This window comes from Pinus tabuliformis, chromosome 8, assembly GCF_031772625.1.
Source record: "Pinus tabuliformis cultivar Carrire ecotype Pingquan chromosome 8, CPIR1, whole genome shotgun sequence".
Classification (NCBI taxonomy): Eukaryota; Viridiplantae; Streptophyta; class Pinopsida; order Pinales; family Pinaceae; genus Pinus; species Pinus tabuliformis.
Window position 1 is genome coordinate 1,143,937,393 of NC_142294.1, and position 19,723 is coordinate 1,143,957,115.

Sequence of the window (19,723 nt, forward strand, 5' to 3'; positions counted from 1 at the left end):
TCCATAAACTCCTTATAGATCAAATTTTTATAACTTTAATGCTTGTAAGGTAGCACTTTGTTGCCCATCAAAACACTGAATCACGTGTTTTAGTCGACTCTCATTGGAGGAGTAGGTGACTAAGGTTTTCCTACTGCTCTCCTCTATGACACTGTCACAGTGATTTATGCGCTGGTCCGAATTCCAGTAAACTTTAAAAATATTGACTGATTTTAAAAATAATGTTTTTTTAAATATAGAAAGATTAAAAAATATTGACTGATTATTAAAAATATTGCTCTTCTTTTAAAATATAGAAATTTAATGTAACCTTCGCTGGGATGAATTTTGATATATATATATATATATATATATAAAAGGTAATTACCCTTTGGAATGGGCTCAAACCCGAGGAAGAACCGGTAGGGTTTAATTTTGAACGCTGATCGGTATAACGAATCCTCATTTTATTTGATAACAGTTTTATATCACTACACCGGAAAGTCTGACACGTTTCCTTCCGGATGAGCTATTTCATTTAGCTAGAAGTAATTACGTCACAGCCGCCATCGATACATCTCTCTGCTCATCTCAGACAACGATGAAAACGGTAATATTGAACCGCCGCTCTGAGAGGTATAACCTAATACTAATACAGCGCGATGAACAAAACGTTGATTCTATTTTACTTTCAAAACCCCTTTGTTGGAATACGATAGTGAGGAGGAGCATGGGAACTCCACGTCTCTCCGGCTGCCCAATCCGACGCTTACATTTTTGGATTATTGTTTTCAGTGATAGAAATGGCCGTATCTCCACCGTTGAATTGTTGAGCTTCAGGTCCTTCACACATTGGCGCGTTGGAAGCAGCTTCTATATCATGCGCCTTATTTTGATTTTCAGCGAATATTCCTTGAGAATTGGAAAGCTCTTCGGAGCCATTTTTAGCGGCTGAGATGTTGCTATCCTTCACCTTTCCCCAGAGAACAGCGTACAACCCTATTGCTATCACAACTCCTCCCATCACACTGTATTCAATTCATAAGCCCAGTTAGATCCTTGAACCATCGTATTTCCTCACACTATTAATCTCGAATTCAACTTGATGGGTTGAAAAGGAATTCAGAAACGAACCTGCCCAAGAAAATCTTCTCAGAGAGAATGATAGATCCCATAATTGCAACGATCATCATACTCAACGGACTGAATGCTGTGGCAAATACAGGTCCTTTTACGTGCATGCACAATCCTTGTACGTAATACGCAATTGCTGACGCCACCACTCCCTGCAACAAAAAATAGCAATTGTTGTACTCTGTAATTTACCTTCATATCCCAATTTTCAATTTTTGAATTCAAGCCTGAAGAAAAACATTTAACGTTTTCCCCTCGTTGACAAAAAAAAGAGGCAAACTTACAGAATAGACTGCAGTGAGAAGGTTGATGTCCCATCCTAAAGCCCACTGGGAAGAATCACGGACGACAGCTAAGCTGAGAACTGTTGCCTGTATTGTTCCCATAAAACATATTAAGGTGGCAAGGGATAGTTTAGCAGAATATTTCTTCAGTACTGCAGCCTGCACATTCAAAATATAATGAATTAAAGTAGTCATTTCAAGATGATTAATCATACCTATATATTTGGAGATACAAACATGTGGAAAATAAATGATCACCTGCAGGATGAACAAGGCTGACCATGCAAGAGTGGCTGCAATTATCAGAAGGGAACCTATTATCCAGTCCTTATTATCAATTGCAGAAGCCGTTGTGGAAGACGTGTCGGGGGATTGATGATGTGGAGACCAAAGCATGGGAACAATAGGACCTTTGTACAACGTCATCAGCATTGCTCCCCCGACGCACACAATCGTTCCCACTATCTTTGCTTGACTGCGTATGTTTTTTATATTCACCCTTTCCATCCTACATCAATAAAGATTTTCCATCAACACCATAAAATAAAGTAAGTGATTACAATGAGTACCCCTAGATTATGTCACTTGAAGGGTACAATGTCATTTGGTTACCTGAAGATGAGAGCCATCACGAAAGTCATAGCGGGGAGAAGATTACTCAATGCAGAGGCATAGGTTGGAGATGTTAATTTCAGACCCATGTAGTAGAAATTCTGGTCGATTACAGGCCTGCAGACATAATCCATAGTCGAATTAAAATACTCGTCAACAATTTGCATTGAGGCAATCAGAAATTGAATGGAGGGGATGATGTCAGGAGACACAGTAGGCATGAAATTGTGAAATAATACATACCCTAATAAACCCAGTACAAAAATTTGCAAGAATATGGGAAAGGTGAGTTTGGGTCGCACTTTCCTGCAATTATAATTAATACATTAGCTGCACTTAACTAAATTGCAAATTCCAAAAATATTCTCAATTGGGATTACAAGAATAAATAAAATAGCTTTACCTTTCAATGAAGAAGGCAAAAGGTGCAAGCACAACAGTAGCAGCGGCGTGTCTATACACTACAAGCACAAAGTGATTCATCCCTCTGTTAAGAGAAACTTTCGTGATAATATTCATCCCTGCATACCCAAACTGCAGAGATATCATTGCTACATAGGGTTTTGATTTCTCAATTAACTTCTCCATTGATAATCAAATTTGCAACAATCTCCAAAACACGCTTCCCTATGTTATCAACAGCTGTAAATGCAGCGTGAGGACTGAAGCTTCTCCTCTCCTCCTTAATGCACTGGCAACTAATTAACTTTCAGGACAGCGGAAGCTTGATAATCCACACTTTCTGGACTCATATTTATAGAAGAAGAAAAGCCAGTTGGGTATAACTTGATCGCAATTGCACCAAGTATGGTCAGGAATAAGAAAATCGTTAATGGCAAAAAGCACGATATCCTATTCGATTTTCTGCGAAATTTAATGTTATCCACGGAATGAGAAACGGAATGAGAAAGACTGTTTTCAAAAAAAAAATAAAGCAGTGGATGATGAGTAAGTAAAGTAAAGTAGTGAACAAAGCAAAACGAAGATATGTGCAGACTGACGTGTAGAGGAGAAGTGTGGGAACATCACATTAAAAAGCAGAGATAATGGGTGGGGAAGGAGAAAGTTTCACGTTAGCCATAGTGCGGATTTTCTGTTCTGATTGCTTCCTTTTCTGCAATGGGACGCGGAAAATAGCCCATGTAACAAATGAATTGTTTCCACTCCGACAGGACAAAGTTCATATTTGTGTAACGGGGAAGCAGAGTGATACATCTAGGGTTGGGAAAATGATTTCCACACGCAATATGAAAGATAGAGTCTCATCTACTGTGAAAGGCGTGGAAAGAACCACCGTAGGATGATTCTAGGCAATTTTATTATTATATATAAAGATCTCGTCATCCGAATGTGTTCGCCCTACAAGTCATTATCATTGATAATTGAAAAACAGATGCACAACTTTAATTATGCAAATCGTAATAGAGAAATAGAACAGTTGAGACGTGAACGTCTTCAACATTCAAATGATAGGTTCATGAAGAAAATGCTGTCAGCGTGGATGCTTATTTTCATCAGAAAATCTTCAGAGTGCGGTGGATGCTTTTCATTCAGACTAGTAGTTCAACATGTCTGTCATGTAGAACCAGTGCAATATTAAAAAATTCATGAGATACTCGTGCTGGAATGATTTATGAGCTAAAAACGTAAAAAAAATTCATTAGATACTCGTGTTCGAATGATTTATGAATTAAAAACGTAAAGAATTTTATTTTTTTTATAAATTACTACGAAAGTATTATTTTTTTTTTTAATACATAGAATAAATTTTATATATATATTGAGAATAAATTATATATAGAGAATAAATTTACTTTAGTAATACGGAGAATAAATCTTTTAATATTAATTTTAATTATAATTTATATACTCGTGTTCGAATGATTTATGAATTAAAAACGTGAAGAATTTTATTTTTTTTATAAATTACTGCGAAAGTATTTTTTTTTTTATTTTTTAAATACATAAATCTTTAGAATAAATTATATATAGAATAAATTTACTTTAGTAATATGGAGAATAAATCTTTTAATATTAATTTTAATTATAATTTAAAATAATATATATAAAGATTTATTCTCCATACTACTAAAGTAAATTTTCTTTATTTCTCCTCCCTTAGAAACAATTTGTAATTTATGTTTATATATAATTTCCTAAAAGTAATTATTTTACCACTAAAATAACTCAAAGATTCGAATACATATTATATGTGTGCAATTTCTTTACTTCTATGGCCTTAAACAATTTTTTAATCTATATATAATATTCCCCAAAAAAAACATTTTAGTTAAAAAAAATTGCATCATCTAAAAAATAAAATTTAGAGAATTTAAAATTTTGGATATATCAACTACATTTATTATTTATTAACAATTAATATTATTTATAATATTAATAATATAATATATTAGTTTTAATAATTGGTATTAATAATATAATATATATGAGCAATATTAATTAATAATTAATTTTTTTAAATGTTTAATAATATATGAATCTAAATATTTATATTAAACTTTCAGCGTAATATTTTACACCTTATGGATAATATTATACCTTAGGAATATGAGCCCTTAGATTAATAAATCCAAGGGATTGATATTATAAACCTAAGGGATTGATAGTATAAATCAAAGTGATTATAAACCCACGAGAATAATATTAAACCCAAGGGATAAATATTATAAAACCAAGGTATATAAACCCTAAGATAAATATTATAAACCCTAAAATAAACATGGTTGATCATGTTTGACCATGGTTGATTTTCATATTGACACAATCTTTGTAACAATGCGACGTTGAACCATCGTACACTATGGTTGGCCATGGTTGTCACAATGTGACCATGGTGATTAACCATAGTTGACTATGATTGATTTTCATATTAATACAATATTTTTTACAATGCGACATTGGACCTTGGTTGACCATAAACCCAAATGATTGATAATATAAACACAAGGGAACAATAAAATCAAGGGATTAATATTATATAGCCAAGGTACGTAAACCCTAAGATAAATATTATTAACCCTAAAATAAACATGGTTTACCATGGTTGATTTTCATATTAACACAATATTTTTCATAATGCAACTTTGGACCATGGTTGACCATGATTGATTTTCATATTGAGATAATCCCAATTAATAAACATAATGGATTCTTAATATTGATTTATACTAATGTGGGGTTTACCATGATTGACCATGGTCGTTTAAATGTTCCCAATGCGACGTTCGACCATGGTTGACCACAATTGACCTTGGTTGACGATGGTTGAGAATGGTCGTCCATGGTTCATTTTCATATAGAGACAACCTTTGTCACAATGTGATGCTGGACCATGGTTGACCATGATTATAAACCCAAGGGATTTATATTAAACCCAAGGAGTAATATTATAAACCATAGAAATAATATTATACCCTAAGAATATGAACTCTTAGATTAATAAACCCAAGGGATCGATATTATAAACCCAAGGGAATAATATTGAACCCAAAGAATCAATATTATAAACCCAAGGGATATAAGCCCTAACATAAATATTATAAACCCTAAAATAAACATGGTCGGTTGTGGTTTACCATGGTTGATTTTCATATTGACACAATCTTTGTAACAATGCAAAGCTGGACCATCATTGACCATGATTGACCATGGTTATCACAATGTGATGTTCATCCATGAGACAAACCATTTCACAATGTGATCATGGTTTTTTTCATATTGACACAATCTTTGTCACAATGCGACATTGGACCATGGTTGATTTTCATACTGAGACAATCTTTGTCAAAATGTGACATTGGACCATAGTTGACCATGGTTGATTTCCATATTGAGACAATATTTGTCATAATATGACATTGGACCATGGTTGACCATGATTGACCATGGTTGATCATGGTTGACAATGGTTGATCATGGCAAATTTTCATATCGAGACAATGTTTGTCACAATGTGACGTTGGACCATGGTTGATTTCCATATTGAGACAATCTTTGTCAGAATATGACATTGGACCATGGTTGACCATTATTGACCATGGTTGATGATGGTTAACAATGGTTGGTCATGGTAAATTTTCATATCGAGACAATCTTTGTCACAATGTGATGTTGGACCATGGTTGACCAGGATTATAAACCCAAGGAAATATATTAAACCCTATGATTAATAATATAAACCCTATGAGAAATATTATATTCTAGGAATATGAACCCTTAAATTAATAAACCTAAGGGATTAATACTAAAACCCCAAGGGATTATAAACCCAAGGGAATAATATTAAACCCAAGAGAATAATATTAATACGAAGAGATTAATATTATAAACCCAGAGTATATAAAACCTAGGATTAATATTATAAACCCTAAAATAAACATGGTTGTCCATGTTTGATTTTCATATTGAGACAATCTCTATGACAATGCACTATTGGACCATGCTCGACCATGATTGATTTTCATATCAACTATATCTTTGTCACAGTGCGACATTGGACCATGGTTGATTTTCATATTGAATGAATCTTTGTCACAATGCGACGTTGGACCATGGTTGACCACGATTGACTATCGTTGACCATGTTTGTTATCATAAACCCAAGAGAATAATAAAAACAAGCTGTTAACACTAAAAATCCAAAGGATTATAAACCCAAGGGAATAATATAAACCCAATGTATATAAACCCTAAGATAAATATTATAAACCCTAAAATAAACATGGTTGATCATGATTGATTTTCATATCAAGACAATCGTTGCCATAATCAGATGTTGGACCATGGTTGACAATGATTGATTTTCATATTGAGACAATCTTTGTCACAATTCAACATTGGAGAATGGTTGACCATGGTTTTCACATGTGACATTGGACCATGATTATTGACCATGATTGATTGTGGTTAACCATGATTATTTTTCATATTAAGACAATCTTTCTCACAATGCGACATTGGACCATGGTTGATTTTCATATTGAGACAATCTTTGCCACAATGTGGTGTTGGACAATGGTTGACCATAATTCATCATGGTCGACCATGTTTGACCATGATTGACCATGATTGACGATCGCTGACAATGGTTGAGAATAGTTTATTTTCATATTGAGACAATCCTTGTACTATTGTGACATTGAACCATGATTATAAACCCAAGGGATTTATATTAAATCTAGGATTAATATTATAAAAAATATGAATAATATTATACCCTCGGATTATGAACCCTTAGATTAACAAACCCAAGGGATTGATATTATAAATCCAAGAGATAATACTAAAAATTCAAGGGATTATAAACCCAAGGGGTTAATATTATAAACCCAAGGTATATAAACCCCAAGACAAATATTATAAACCCTAAAATAAACATGTTTGTTTTCATATTTAGACAATCATCGTGACAATGCAACGTTGCACCATGGTTGACCATGGTTGATTTCGATATTGACAGAATATTTGTCACAATGTGACGTTGGATCATTGTTGACCATGATTGACCATGGTTGATCATGATTGATTTTATAAACCCTATGAATTAATATTATAAACCCAAGGTTTATAAACTCTTAAGATAAATATTATAAACCCTAAAATAAACAAGGTTGACCACGGTTGAGCATAATTAATTTTAATATTGACACAATCTTTGTCATGATGCGACATTGGACCATAGTTGACCATGATTGATTTTCATATTGAGATGACCTTTGTCACAATGCGATGTTGTACCGTGGTTGACCATGGTTAATTTTGATATTGAGACAACCTAAAATATTTTAACTATAATATTATTTATATTATCTAATCATATACCATATTATCATGGCTTAAAGTTTACGACAATATTAATATGTCTTCCATCTTCAAAACTGCAATGATAATTAGGATATAAATTTAAAAAGATAGACTTTTTCAATGTTTTTCTGCAAAGAAAATTAAGATATAAATTAGAGAAAGGATAGTATTTTTACAAGTTTTTGATAAATTTAATATAGTATAAATCATTTATGTCTTATCATTAAAAAATATATAAAATTATATGGTAAATATTTATTCAATTAAAAAATAAATTTTTTATAATTATTTCAAAAATATTTCAAACCTATATTAAAATAATTTGTTAAATTTATTAATTTAATTAAAATATTATTAACAATTATTTAATTTGAAAAATAATTAGTGAACTAAAAATTAGAGAAAATATATGTTTTTCAATGTTTTTGAATCAATTTAATAGAGTATAAACCCCATATATATATATATATATATATATATATATATATATATATAGATATACACATATATATATATATATAACCAAAAAAAGAATTTTCTTGCAAACAAATTTCAAACATATATTAAAATAATTTAGTATATTTATTTATTGTATTTCAATATTTTAACAATTATTTAATTTGAAAAATAATTATTTAACTAAAAATTAGAGAAAAGATAGTTTTTTTTCAATATTTTACATAAATTTAATATAATATAAATCATTTTTGCTTTATCATATATATAGATATAGATAGATAAATAATTACGTGGTAAATATTTATTTGATTTAAAAATAATTTTTTGATAATAACTAATAATATTTATAATATTTAATTTTTTGATAATATTTATTTGATAATAATATTTTAATAATTATTATAAAAATATATCAAACATATATTTAAATAATTAATTGTGTTTATTAATTTTAATTAATTAATATTAACAACTAAAAAATATTTTGTTTCATAATTATCACAATACAATAATCAAGTTTCATTTTTCACTAAGATAAATGTGGTTGTTCCTAATTTTTAGCCTTCATCGAAGGGCTTATAAGTATTCTATGTGTTAATATAACTTTCTTTCCAACTTGTGATATACATGCTTCTCTATCCTTATATTAGTAATTAACAATGTATTTAAGACTTAATGGTCAACACATCCCTGGTCATACATTGTACTATGTCTTGAGTGGTTATTATGTTCAAATATCGACACATATTTACTATTAATGTATTTTTTAGAGTAACTAATTAAAAGAAGGAATTTTAAATTATTAATACCAATTTAACAATTAACTAAAAGAAAAATAGAATTATTAAAATTAATGTATATAATAAATTCTTATTAAATATAAGATAAATAATATGGAATTTTTAAAATTCTATATAATTTTTTTTTTAATTTGGAAAAAAAATCTCATTTAAATTTTGTTTTTATAAAAATAATAAAAATATTAAAATATACATTTTATTATTACATATAAATAACTTTAAAATTTATATATAATATTAAATTTTTTTTCTCAACTCTACACATTAAATAAAAATATGATTAAATTTCAATTTTATTTTTTATAAAAATAGTTGAATAAAGAAAATATAAATTTTTATATAATTACAATATAACTCTTAAAATTTAATTTACATAAACCATCTGTGATATCTCCCATTGGCTTTTGGAAATTTACAGTAATCTGATACCTCTATAAATAAAAGGAAAACTTTTTTTTTCTTACTTTTTATCCGCATTCCTTAACATAGGATTCTCATAAAATATAACACTTGCTAACTACTAAACCACCGAATTACTATCATTTTCTTAGCAGATATTGCTACTTATGTTTAAAAATAATTTTTTTATCCGGGTAGTATCTATCAACATTATTTAAGTGTAATCATGAGTGAAGTAATTTCTCTATAAGCCTTAGACTACTTAATTTCCGATAATATTATTATGTTGTTAATTCAAATCTATGATGCACATCCTCTATACATCACTTACCTTACACCTAATTTCTCATATGTAAATGTTATGTGTTATGGCTCCATACATCAACTAGTTCATCACACTTAACATTTAGCGTTCGTAACTGCTTGTTTATAATTTAGAGAGGTTGCAATGGAGCGTGTAAAAATTCTCTGTCGAATCGTTCTTGTTTTGGTCTCGAGAGCTTGCCACTGAGCTTATCAGTGTCCTCGTTGAGATGGGGGCTTCCTTTACTTGTCTGTCATCTCACTTGATGGTGTTTTTATGATTTGGCGATTGTTTCAGAGCAAAGAATTCACAGAGAGAGGGTAAAGAAGCTATATTGGTGGAGTCACAAAGGAATCTGGTTTGGTCTTGGAAACCACTTCTCACAACTACTAAAGGGTACCTCAAACGGTTATGGAACAACAATGTCGTAGCGCATTAAGGAACAAGGTATGCTTTATGGTGATTAAAGAGTAGAATTATATGAAATTTCAGGGTATGGGTAGGAAAAATAAAAAAAATTGAATTGGGGGTTGTCTAAATATTGTCTTGATTTACAGTAAATAAGGTTGAATTCATGTGCTGCAAGAAAATTCTGGCTTTTTAAAGTTAAATCATATAAAAATCCTTTGGTAAATTCACCCATTAAATGGTTTTTTGTAGCATGTATCTAGTTTAAATTGTATAATTAGGGCTTTCCCCACTTTCCCCTTTCGAACAACGGTATTTGGAAATGCCATTGTCTGTTATTCTAAGAATGCTCCTTTAGATGTCCGAATGATATTATAAAAGTTTCCACTTGCTCTATCTTGTCCCTCTTTTACACAATTCATCCCCTCTGGTCTACTGTCTCGCCTCCTGGAGTGATGGTGGTATGAGTGGAGTAACTTTTTCTCTCTATCTCGTCCCTGTAAAAGTATGGCCATTAGGATATGACACAAATGGTGGTTTTGTCAGGGATACTACTGTATATGATATTGTGAGGGACCAGAGTCATAACCAGATTCGTTGGTGGTTTTGGGTTTCACTATTTTTTCCGGGAAGGAGTGCCTACCGGATTCCACTTAATAGTTTTTCCGAGAGGTTTTACAAAACAACTATTCAAATCAGTGGTGACGAGTGTCTTTTTACCATCCCATAGCATGCCACACCTGACGTCTGCCCCTGTACATCATACGTGTAATTACACTATTTTAGGACAGTTTGGTTACCGAGGTGATTCCAAAAATAGGAGATAGATCCGGTGGCATTGACATTCCCTTGGGTGGTGAGGGCCAGGTAAGGTGAGGCGTGGGATATGACGCATCTGCAGGGGGTCTGGTGGAGTTTAAATTCTACCGTGACCTTTCTTGTAGTCGGCACAGTAAATTAATCCTTCAGATAGTACCTGGCCTAACATATTGTATACCCGGCGTCGTATACATTCTAGCAGGTGGTGATTCCTAGGTGAGTTGGGTTGTGGGATTCGTGGTGTGTGTAATCGCTTTATTTGGGTGGTGAGAAGGATTTATTCATTAGTACGTCATCATAGTTCCATAAATAATTTTGATGGACCCGTTTGAGTCAAACACGTTACTACAAGAAGCTTTTATTCAAGCCACTTTGGCAACTGAGTCAAAATGCCACACAAATATGAAAACAACGTGGAAGGTGGCACATTCCCCTCGGCTGACAACCCAGGGTGATGAACATGACATGTGGTTTGATGCCAGATTATTGCCTCAGAATAATTTGGAGTGTAAAAAAGGTGGCAAAAGAAGAGGTGGTAGAAAACAACGTCCTATAAAGATTACTACTCCAGAAACCATCCTCTCTTTTGGTCACAATGTGCTCCTTGATCGAATTAAAAGTCTCCAGGAGTGGGCATTAGTAGGAAGGTGGTATTTTTGAGAGATTCAAGAAGCTGAGATGAGACAGTGGTTGGCAAAGAAATGGAAGATCCCGTTGGGGTATGTCCCCACGGTGGTGAGACTCATGGGAGGGTGGTATAGTTTTCATTTCATGAGCGAAGAAGACGTCAAGAAAATTGTTGCAACGCCGTGGGTCAAGGATCGGGGTTTTTTGGCAATGTACGCATGGTACGTAGGTTTTAATCCTTTGAATCAGATGCCAAAAAATAAACTCATATGGGTCAATCGCGTGGTTTACCACTGGAATTCTGGACAAAGGATGTTTTTATTGATATTGGTAATGCCATTGGAAAATTCATATACGTAGATCCAAGGTTTTTAGGAGCTAGGGATAAAAGGATTGCTTGGGTCCTTATAGAAAAAGACTTTGGTGAGGTTTTTCCGGATCACATATAATTAAGGTGCGAAAACATTAATCTCACACAACGTTTGGATTTCTGGGGAATTTCATTCTCATGTTTAAACTATCACCAAACTAGATATTTAATTTCCAATTTCCCTAAAGCAAAAAGAGGGTGGCGGCCTTCGAGGGAGCACAAAGGGTTTCACTAAAGGTTGCAGAAGGAGAACAAGTCGAAGTGCCTATCTCCTGGTTATGGTTATGTCAGGAAGAACAATTGAAATACTTCAGGTTCAGGTAATTCTAGTCACACAAACCAAATTTTTTCTGAACCTTATCCTCGTTATATAAAAAAGGTTCTGCTCCTATTCCTATCCAAGTTCACTCCTCATCCCCGACGTCTGAACCGTTAGGTTCCCATATTTCTGTCCATTCTTCATATCGAGATCATCCCCAAGATTTTCTCTCCCCAGTCTTACCTCTGCAGCTGATGATGTCATAGAACAATTTGGTAGATATCCCATCTACCTCATATGCTACCTACCCACAAGCCCAAAGGCTTCATTCCCCAGCTACTCAACCAATTTCACCAAAAGATAAAGAAAAAATCCCTACCCAATTTTCTTTGGTATCCTCACCAATTAACTTTGTCGGCAGTGACCTTGATTTCCTATTACAAAGGAAAACTCTTGACCTTAAGTCGCTTACTATCCATAAGCCAAAGGGATCTGTCTCCCCTGTAATAAGTCCATCCTCTGAAAGAAATATTACTGTGAGGCGTGAAAACAACAGAGGCAGTAGACACTTTAGAGGCCACCCGCATCAAACTCATACTACCCTAACAAATTCGCCATCTCTTATTGACATTCCTATTTCCTCTCCCATTTCCGCCAGGGCACTTAGAGCATGTATGCCCTCCAATAAGCTTAAATGAAGTTTATCCTTTCATTGAACATCAGGGGTCTGAGGGCCCATCAAAAATTCCTCGCTTTAAGAGACCTATCTAATTCATCTAAGTCCAGTATAATTATCATTCAAGAATCAATGCAGTCTGCAGCCCAAACTATTCATTATTTCAGGAGGATGTTTCCCTCATGGTATATGGTGGCAACTGATGCTACAGGCAGATCAGGTGGTCTTGTTTTTTTCTGGGATCCAAGATGGGAAAAATTGAAGGCTTTTTCACACTCAATAGGTATATTTCTGTTTGGTTACATCAGAGGTATTCTGAGAAGATCGCGTATTCGTAATGTATATGCTCCTTACAAGGAAAGGGAAGTGTTTTGGGAAATAATGGAGGAATTAGGGATCCTTAATTCACCCTCTCTAATTTTGGCAGGGGACCTAAATTCTACCTTAGGCATAAAAGAGTTGTGGGGACAAGTTAGGGTGGTAGATAAGATGGCCCAGAAGCTAAGAGAAATTATTTTATCGCACATTTTGATAGATGTATGCCCACCAAAAATTGTCCCCACCTGGGATAACTGAAGAAATGGAAATAGATACATAGCGAAGCGACTTGATAGATTTCTTGTCCAGGAAAATATGATAGATAATATGGGGGACGTTAGATCTCTTATTATCAAAAACTTTCTATCAGACCATCACCCAATTATTCTTCACTGGCGCAATACTAATACAAGATTGGGTTTTCCTTTCAAGTTCAATAGAATCTAGCTAGATGACTCAAATTTCGATTCCCTTATCTGATTATTCTGGAAGGAAAGAAGAAACACAAAGGAAAGCCTCTCATGCATTGAAATCTTTATGAATAAGCTTCGAGTTCTTAAAGCAGAGGTTAAAATATGGGAAAGGAAGAAGAAGGAGGAACAGAGAAGGGAATTGTGAGGTATAGGAATTAAAATCCTTCCATAAACAAATGGCCACCCATTCCCTGCCCGAAAAAGTAAGGGAAAGACTCTGTGCACTAGAATGGGGGAAAAAGAAAATTCTTCAAGTTAGAGAGATTCATGACTTGGAGATTGAAAAGCAGAGCATTATGGATTAAGGAAGGAGATAAAAATACCAATTTCTTTCATCCTTTTGCCAATTGCAGAAGAAAACAAAATACAATTTGGAAGATGAATGATGGTGAAGGAAACAGTTATAATAAGCAATCAGAAATTACATCTTTGGCGGTAACATATTTCAAAAAATCACACAGTAGAGTGGAAGTGGTGGAGGCGGAATCTCAGATATGGGCAGTGGATTAATATCCCATCATGTTTAATGAAGAGGACAATTTGGAGTTGTTTAAGGAGGTTAAGGAGGGAAAACTGAATCAGGCTATTAAATCAATGAAGGGAGATAAAAGTCTGGGTCCAGATGGATGGACTGTTGAATTTTTTTTTCATTTCATAGACATCTTTGTTGAGCCCTGAACTTGCATCTTTCCTATACACTTTCCTAGACTTTTTCCTTTAACCTGGACCTCCTAAGCTATCAACATCATTGCATATTAATCATAAAAGGGCACTTAAAGTGGTTTTTAACTATGTTTTGTGTCTGCTGTTTGAATTAGATTTTTGCTCATTGAGCTGCGGAATCCTGTCACTTTCCGTAGCTGCTTCAACTTTCTGCAGCCGTTTTCATTAAAGTCTATATTGCAGGTGTCTTCAGGCAAATCGAGCCACATGGGCAAGTTGGAAATGACGTGGACATGGACCGAGTCCTATTGGCTCAGTCGGATTCATCAGAGGAGGCCGTGGTCAACGGTGGTCAAGCAGTGGTCAAACAGAAGAGTCCTACGGCAACAGGACTCTGTTTCCAAGCACATGAAAGATTTTCGTGGCCATTTCTAGATTTCTAGAGGCACGCTGACACCTGTAGGCTGCCCACGATGTAAATCCAACAAGCCGCTTTCATTAGATTGCATCATCTCAGCAGCCATGATGCTAGATCCGTGGACGCTGTCGTTGACGTGTCCTCTGTTAGCGTAGTTTATAGGAAATAGTTATGTAAACCTTTGTTATAAATAATGTGTTTCTATACACATAGTAGTTAATCTTTGAAATGTAATTTTGTTGTTAAAAAGCCCACTGTGCCATGACCTTGTTTCGTTGTTGTGACTGCATTCTGAATATACGAGAAGACTCTGTTTTTTAGCATAATTATTGATTGATAGTTGTTGCCCGAGGTTGTGCAGAGGTCCCCTACACACGTCGAGGTTTTGTTTATTATTGTTGTACAGTTCCGTGTTGTGTTTCTTTATGTTTATTATGCTATAGTTATTCACTTATGTACATTTCATTTACCATGGTACTAACACTTCATTCTTGTTCATAGTTTTACATGCTTTATACATTGCTGATAACACTGACCAGTGTGTATGTTCCAAATTACAGTAGGCAACCTGGGAATTTTCATATAGTTTTCACAATGACTAATAACATGGAATCAATCTTTCTACTGACTTACTTTTCTTAGATTTTAATTTCAGTTCTGTTTTGTTTATTTTAGTTTTGTTCATTGGCTTTATTAGTTAGCTTAGATATTAAATTGCTCATATCACTGTCAGTTACCTCCAAAAGCCATAGTGAGACTAATGGCGAGGGATTGAAGTATGAGTGTGTAATTTGATATTAGTTTTATTTCTTTGCAATTAGATATCAGATTGCTCAAGTTGTTGATGATTACCTCTGAAAGCCATAGTGAGACTAACTGGCAAGGGGTCAAACTATGAATTGATGTGATTTGATTTTAAGTTTACTTTTCTGCAATTAGATATCAAATTGCTCAAGTTGTTGATGATTACCTCCGAAAGCCATAGCGAGACTAACTGGCGAGGGGTCAGACTATGAATTGATGTGATTTGATTTTAAGTTTACTTTTCTGCAATTAGATATCAGATTGCTTAGGTTGTTGATGATTACCTCCGAAAGCCATAGCGAGACTAACTAGCGAGGGGTCAGAATATGAATTGATATAATTTGATCTTAGCTTTACTTTACTTGCAATTTTTGGATTCCTTTGAGTACAGTTGCTTAATTCATTTCTTTTGTATTTAGACAGCAACAACGATAATGGTTTCATGATCAATAGTTCACTGTTTGTTTGATTAGAATAGTGGCACATTTTCATTTTCTTTTAGGAATTAATTTCATCATTAGCATGTTCTAAGATCTTCTGAAGTTTGAAGTTTTGGAAACCATTGTAAAGGACATAATTGCCTTGAACATTTATATCCATACTTGTCTTTTAGAATTTCCATTTCACATTAGGAGATAAACGAAGATAAAAACCCCCAAAACAAAATTAAAAAAAAAAAAAAAAAATCAAAAACAACAAAAAGTAAGAAATAGGTTATCTTGCACATGTAGTGTGCCACACTTCAACAGTTTACGACTCCTTGATTGACAATTAATATAGCAATTTAGGACGCTCTAAATTGACCAAACAATCTTCCAGGAGGACCTGCTACAAATTGTTGAGGAATCAAGGACGAAAGGCTACATACACCCTCATCTAAACTCAGCATATATCTCCCTTATTCCAAAGAAATCAGAGGTGGAAAATTTTGGAGATTATCGACCGATATCATTGTGCAATCTAACATACAAGATTATTTCAAAGCTAATAGCAAAAAGACTGAAAGTATCCTTATCTAAATTTATCTCACCTGAGCAATATGGATTTCTAAATAATAGAATTATCCATGATGCAGTGGTTGTCACAAAAGAATGCATGCACAAAATTAAATCAAAAAAGATGAATGCAACAGTAATGAAGGTAGATCTAAAAAAAGCCTATGATTTCTTAGATTGGGGATACCTTAGAATGGTATTGTAAAAAGTTGGAATAAACTCAAATATGGCAGAATGGATCATGGGTTGCGTACCTACAGTTCGTTATGCAGTTATAATCAATGGATATCCATCCAAGTTTTGTGCAGCGAGTAGGAGACTTAGACAAGGATGTTCTTTATCCCCCCTTCTTTTTATCTTAACGACGGACGCACTGAGTTTAAAAATAAAAAAATTTGTGACAAATGGTGTATTTGAAGCTCTAAAAATCAGTAGTAGTGTCACTGTTTCCCATCGCTTTTTTGTTGATGATATCTTGCTGATGGGAATGATAAATAGACTCAAATGGTATTCTTTATCTTTGATCATAAAAAATTTTGGGAAGGCCACGGGTCTTGTACAAAATGAACAAAAATCCACCTTTCTATATGGAACATGCAACCAGGAGGATATCAGATATATCCATAACTGTTTTGGGGTAAATGCAGAAAGTCTAGACAATGGAATGAAATATTTGGGGTATCGACTAAAACTAGTATGCTATAAAATTGTTGATTGGATGTGGTTAGTGGAAATATTTTATTCAAAAATTAAGGGATGGGAATACATATTCTTATCAATGGGAGGTCGTATCATCCTCACACAGTCAGTTCTCACTCAGCTGGGGATTTATTGGGAACATTTGTTCTGCATTCCACAAATGATAATTAATCAAATGAATCGAGTAATGGCAAGCTATATTTGGTCTGGTGCTAGAAGGAGATGTTAATAATATTTGGTTAAGTTGGAGAAGATCACTAGACCAAAAATTCTGGGTGGATGGGGTTTACTAAATCTAATTTTTTTGGATGGGCGCTTATTCTAAAATCTTTATGGAGGGGCATCAACAGTAAAGGCATATGGGGTAAGGTGATCTGATCCAAATACATGAGGAATAAGGATTTCTCCTTTTGGTTCAAACAAGGAGCAATTGGGAAAAATGTGGTTCCCAGATATGGAATAGTTTTATCAGGGTCAAGTGCATTCTCTTTTAAAACATCTTGTGGTCTTTTGGATTCGGTAATAGAATTATGTTGGGAAAAGACTGCATTATTGGAGCAGGAGAGGTGCCACGTTGGATAGTGGAACTAGTACACCATCTGAACAGAAGAGGTATTTATATCCTCAGCCATCTGATCAGTGACTCGAATGGTAGCATTCCTATTTGGCTTGACTCTTCTCAACTGAACCTTTCTGGTTAGTACAAATTGGATTGGATACAATTTGTTAAAACTTTAAAAGAGGAAGGGATATGTTATGACAACAAAGGATATTTCTTAGCATGTGCTAGTAAAAAGAAGAAAACAGGAGAAATCGAGGTGACGGACTGCTATCTCAAAATATGCATGAAGCAACTACAGAATGTGGAATATTGTTGGTTTCACAGTTATTGGCAAGTTAATATTCTAGTAAAAATTGTAATTTTCCTTTGGCTAACGTGGCAAAATAAGAATCTCACATGGGAAAATTTACAAAAGAAGAACCATCATGGTCGTGGGATATGCTATATATGTAGACACAATGTTGAGGATAATGAACATTTATTTTTACACTACCATAGATTTGTTAGCATTTGGAAACACTTCACTACCAAGTTGCAGACTCCATTCATACAGTTCAATACAATTGAGGAGTGTTTAAAATGGGGGAGCACTTAGAGCAAAAGCAGGGGACTGCTTACTTTCGTTGTTTTCTGAGAAATCTGGAAAGATAGAGATCAACTGATTTTTGGTTCTAATATAAGGGGAATAAATGTAATCTATGAACTCATAGAATAGTGGGTTATATCAGATCAGAATGAGGGCATTAAGGAAAAAGGAAGACAGAAAAGGGGAAGTTTCAGATCACCAACTACACAACGGGGTTTTTTGATGGGGCAGCTCAATGAAGAAGATGTGGGTGTGGAATCTAGATTAAGCTATCAGAAGAACAAGAGTTCTGGATTTACTAGAATGTGGGAGAGGGAACAAGCATGAAAGTAGAAGCTATAGCTTTATGGGGTCTACTATGGTTAATTAAATACTTGGATATCCCTCAGATACAAATTTATGGGGATTCCAAATATATGATAGATCATGTTAAGGGGAAGAATAACATTCTGCAAAATTCTCTACAAGGTTGGTTGAGACGTATAAAAAGTATATGGAATACCCTTCAGCATCCCTCCATTCAGCATATTAGCAGGGTTCACAACAAGATAGCGGATGAATTGTCAAAGAAATGATTATTAGCCACACAAGATCGTATGTTTATCCTAATAAAAATAAGATCAAACGAGACAAAAGTAGAAAACCTCAAGCTGCTTGGATATACCACTGGAGATCTCCACAAAAATGCAGAACAGTAACGCAGATAAGTTCCAGAAAATCTTTTGTATTTTTGTTAAAATTTTGTACATTTTAGTATTTCTTTTTGTATAGAAAAGAAAGAGGAATGACTACTTAATGTAGGAATATACAGAACATGAAATGATTCGAGATACATCTTAATTTAACAAACCCACATAGTGAATAACTGTGATATATTGTGGATGAGGCTGAGAATATATAGATGTATAGGCACTGGTTTATATTTGGTATACTGATTGATGAGTTTTTACTCTATGTAGTCACAATGTAGATATCACTGGATTTATGAGGACTATCTGTCCTACATATATATGTATTGTTTTAAGCATAATATAAAATAGATGGTTTTTTCTGGCTGAAAAACTACTTATTTATAATTTAATTTTTATAATTTATTTGTTGTCATGTTTATATTTGGATATTGTTATCAACCATCCCATATAAATGAGATCATTTATTCTCGAGAATGTTCTTGATGGTCCAGTTGCTCAACATTGAAAAATATCTTACCCTTCTTTCCATTCGTGTTTCACACTTGTTCATTCTCAGAATC

General features: G+C 33.7%; 1 protein-coding gene across 2 annotated transcripts; it reads right to left on the reverse strand.

The window, feature by feature from the left end:
• Positions 1-409: 409 nt before the first annotated feature.
• LOC149239389 (WAT1-related protein At5g07050-like) lies at positions 410-2,756 on the reverse strand. 2 transcript variants are annotated; one of them, XM_089367135.1, is made up of 7 exons: positions 2,413-2,756; positions 2,253-2,315; positions 2,010-2,126; positions 1,656-1,905; positions 1,398-1,556; positions 1,114-1,265; positions 414-1,007 (listed from the first exon to the last, which is right to left on the reverse strand). In XM_089367135.1, exons 1-7 carry the CDS (start codon positions 2,595-2,597, stop codon positions 749-751), a joined length of 1,185 nt encoding a protein of 394 aa, XP_089223261.1. In that variant the 5' UTR covers positions 2,598-2,756; the 3' UTR covers positions 414-748. The 2 variants fall into 2 exon arrangements, with proteins under 2 accessions (XP_089223262.1, XP_089223261.1); XM_089367136.1 differs by having other exon boundaries at positions 410-1,007; positions 2,010-2,315; positions 2,413-2,600.
• Between the last annotated feature and the right edge of the window lie 16,967 nt (positions 2,757-19,723).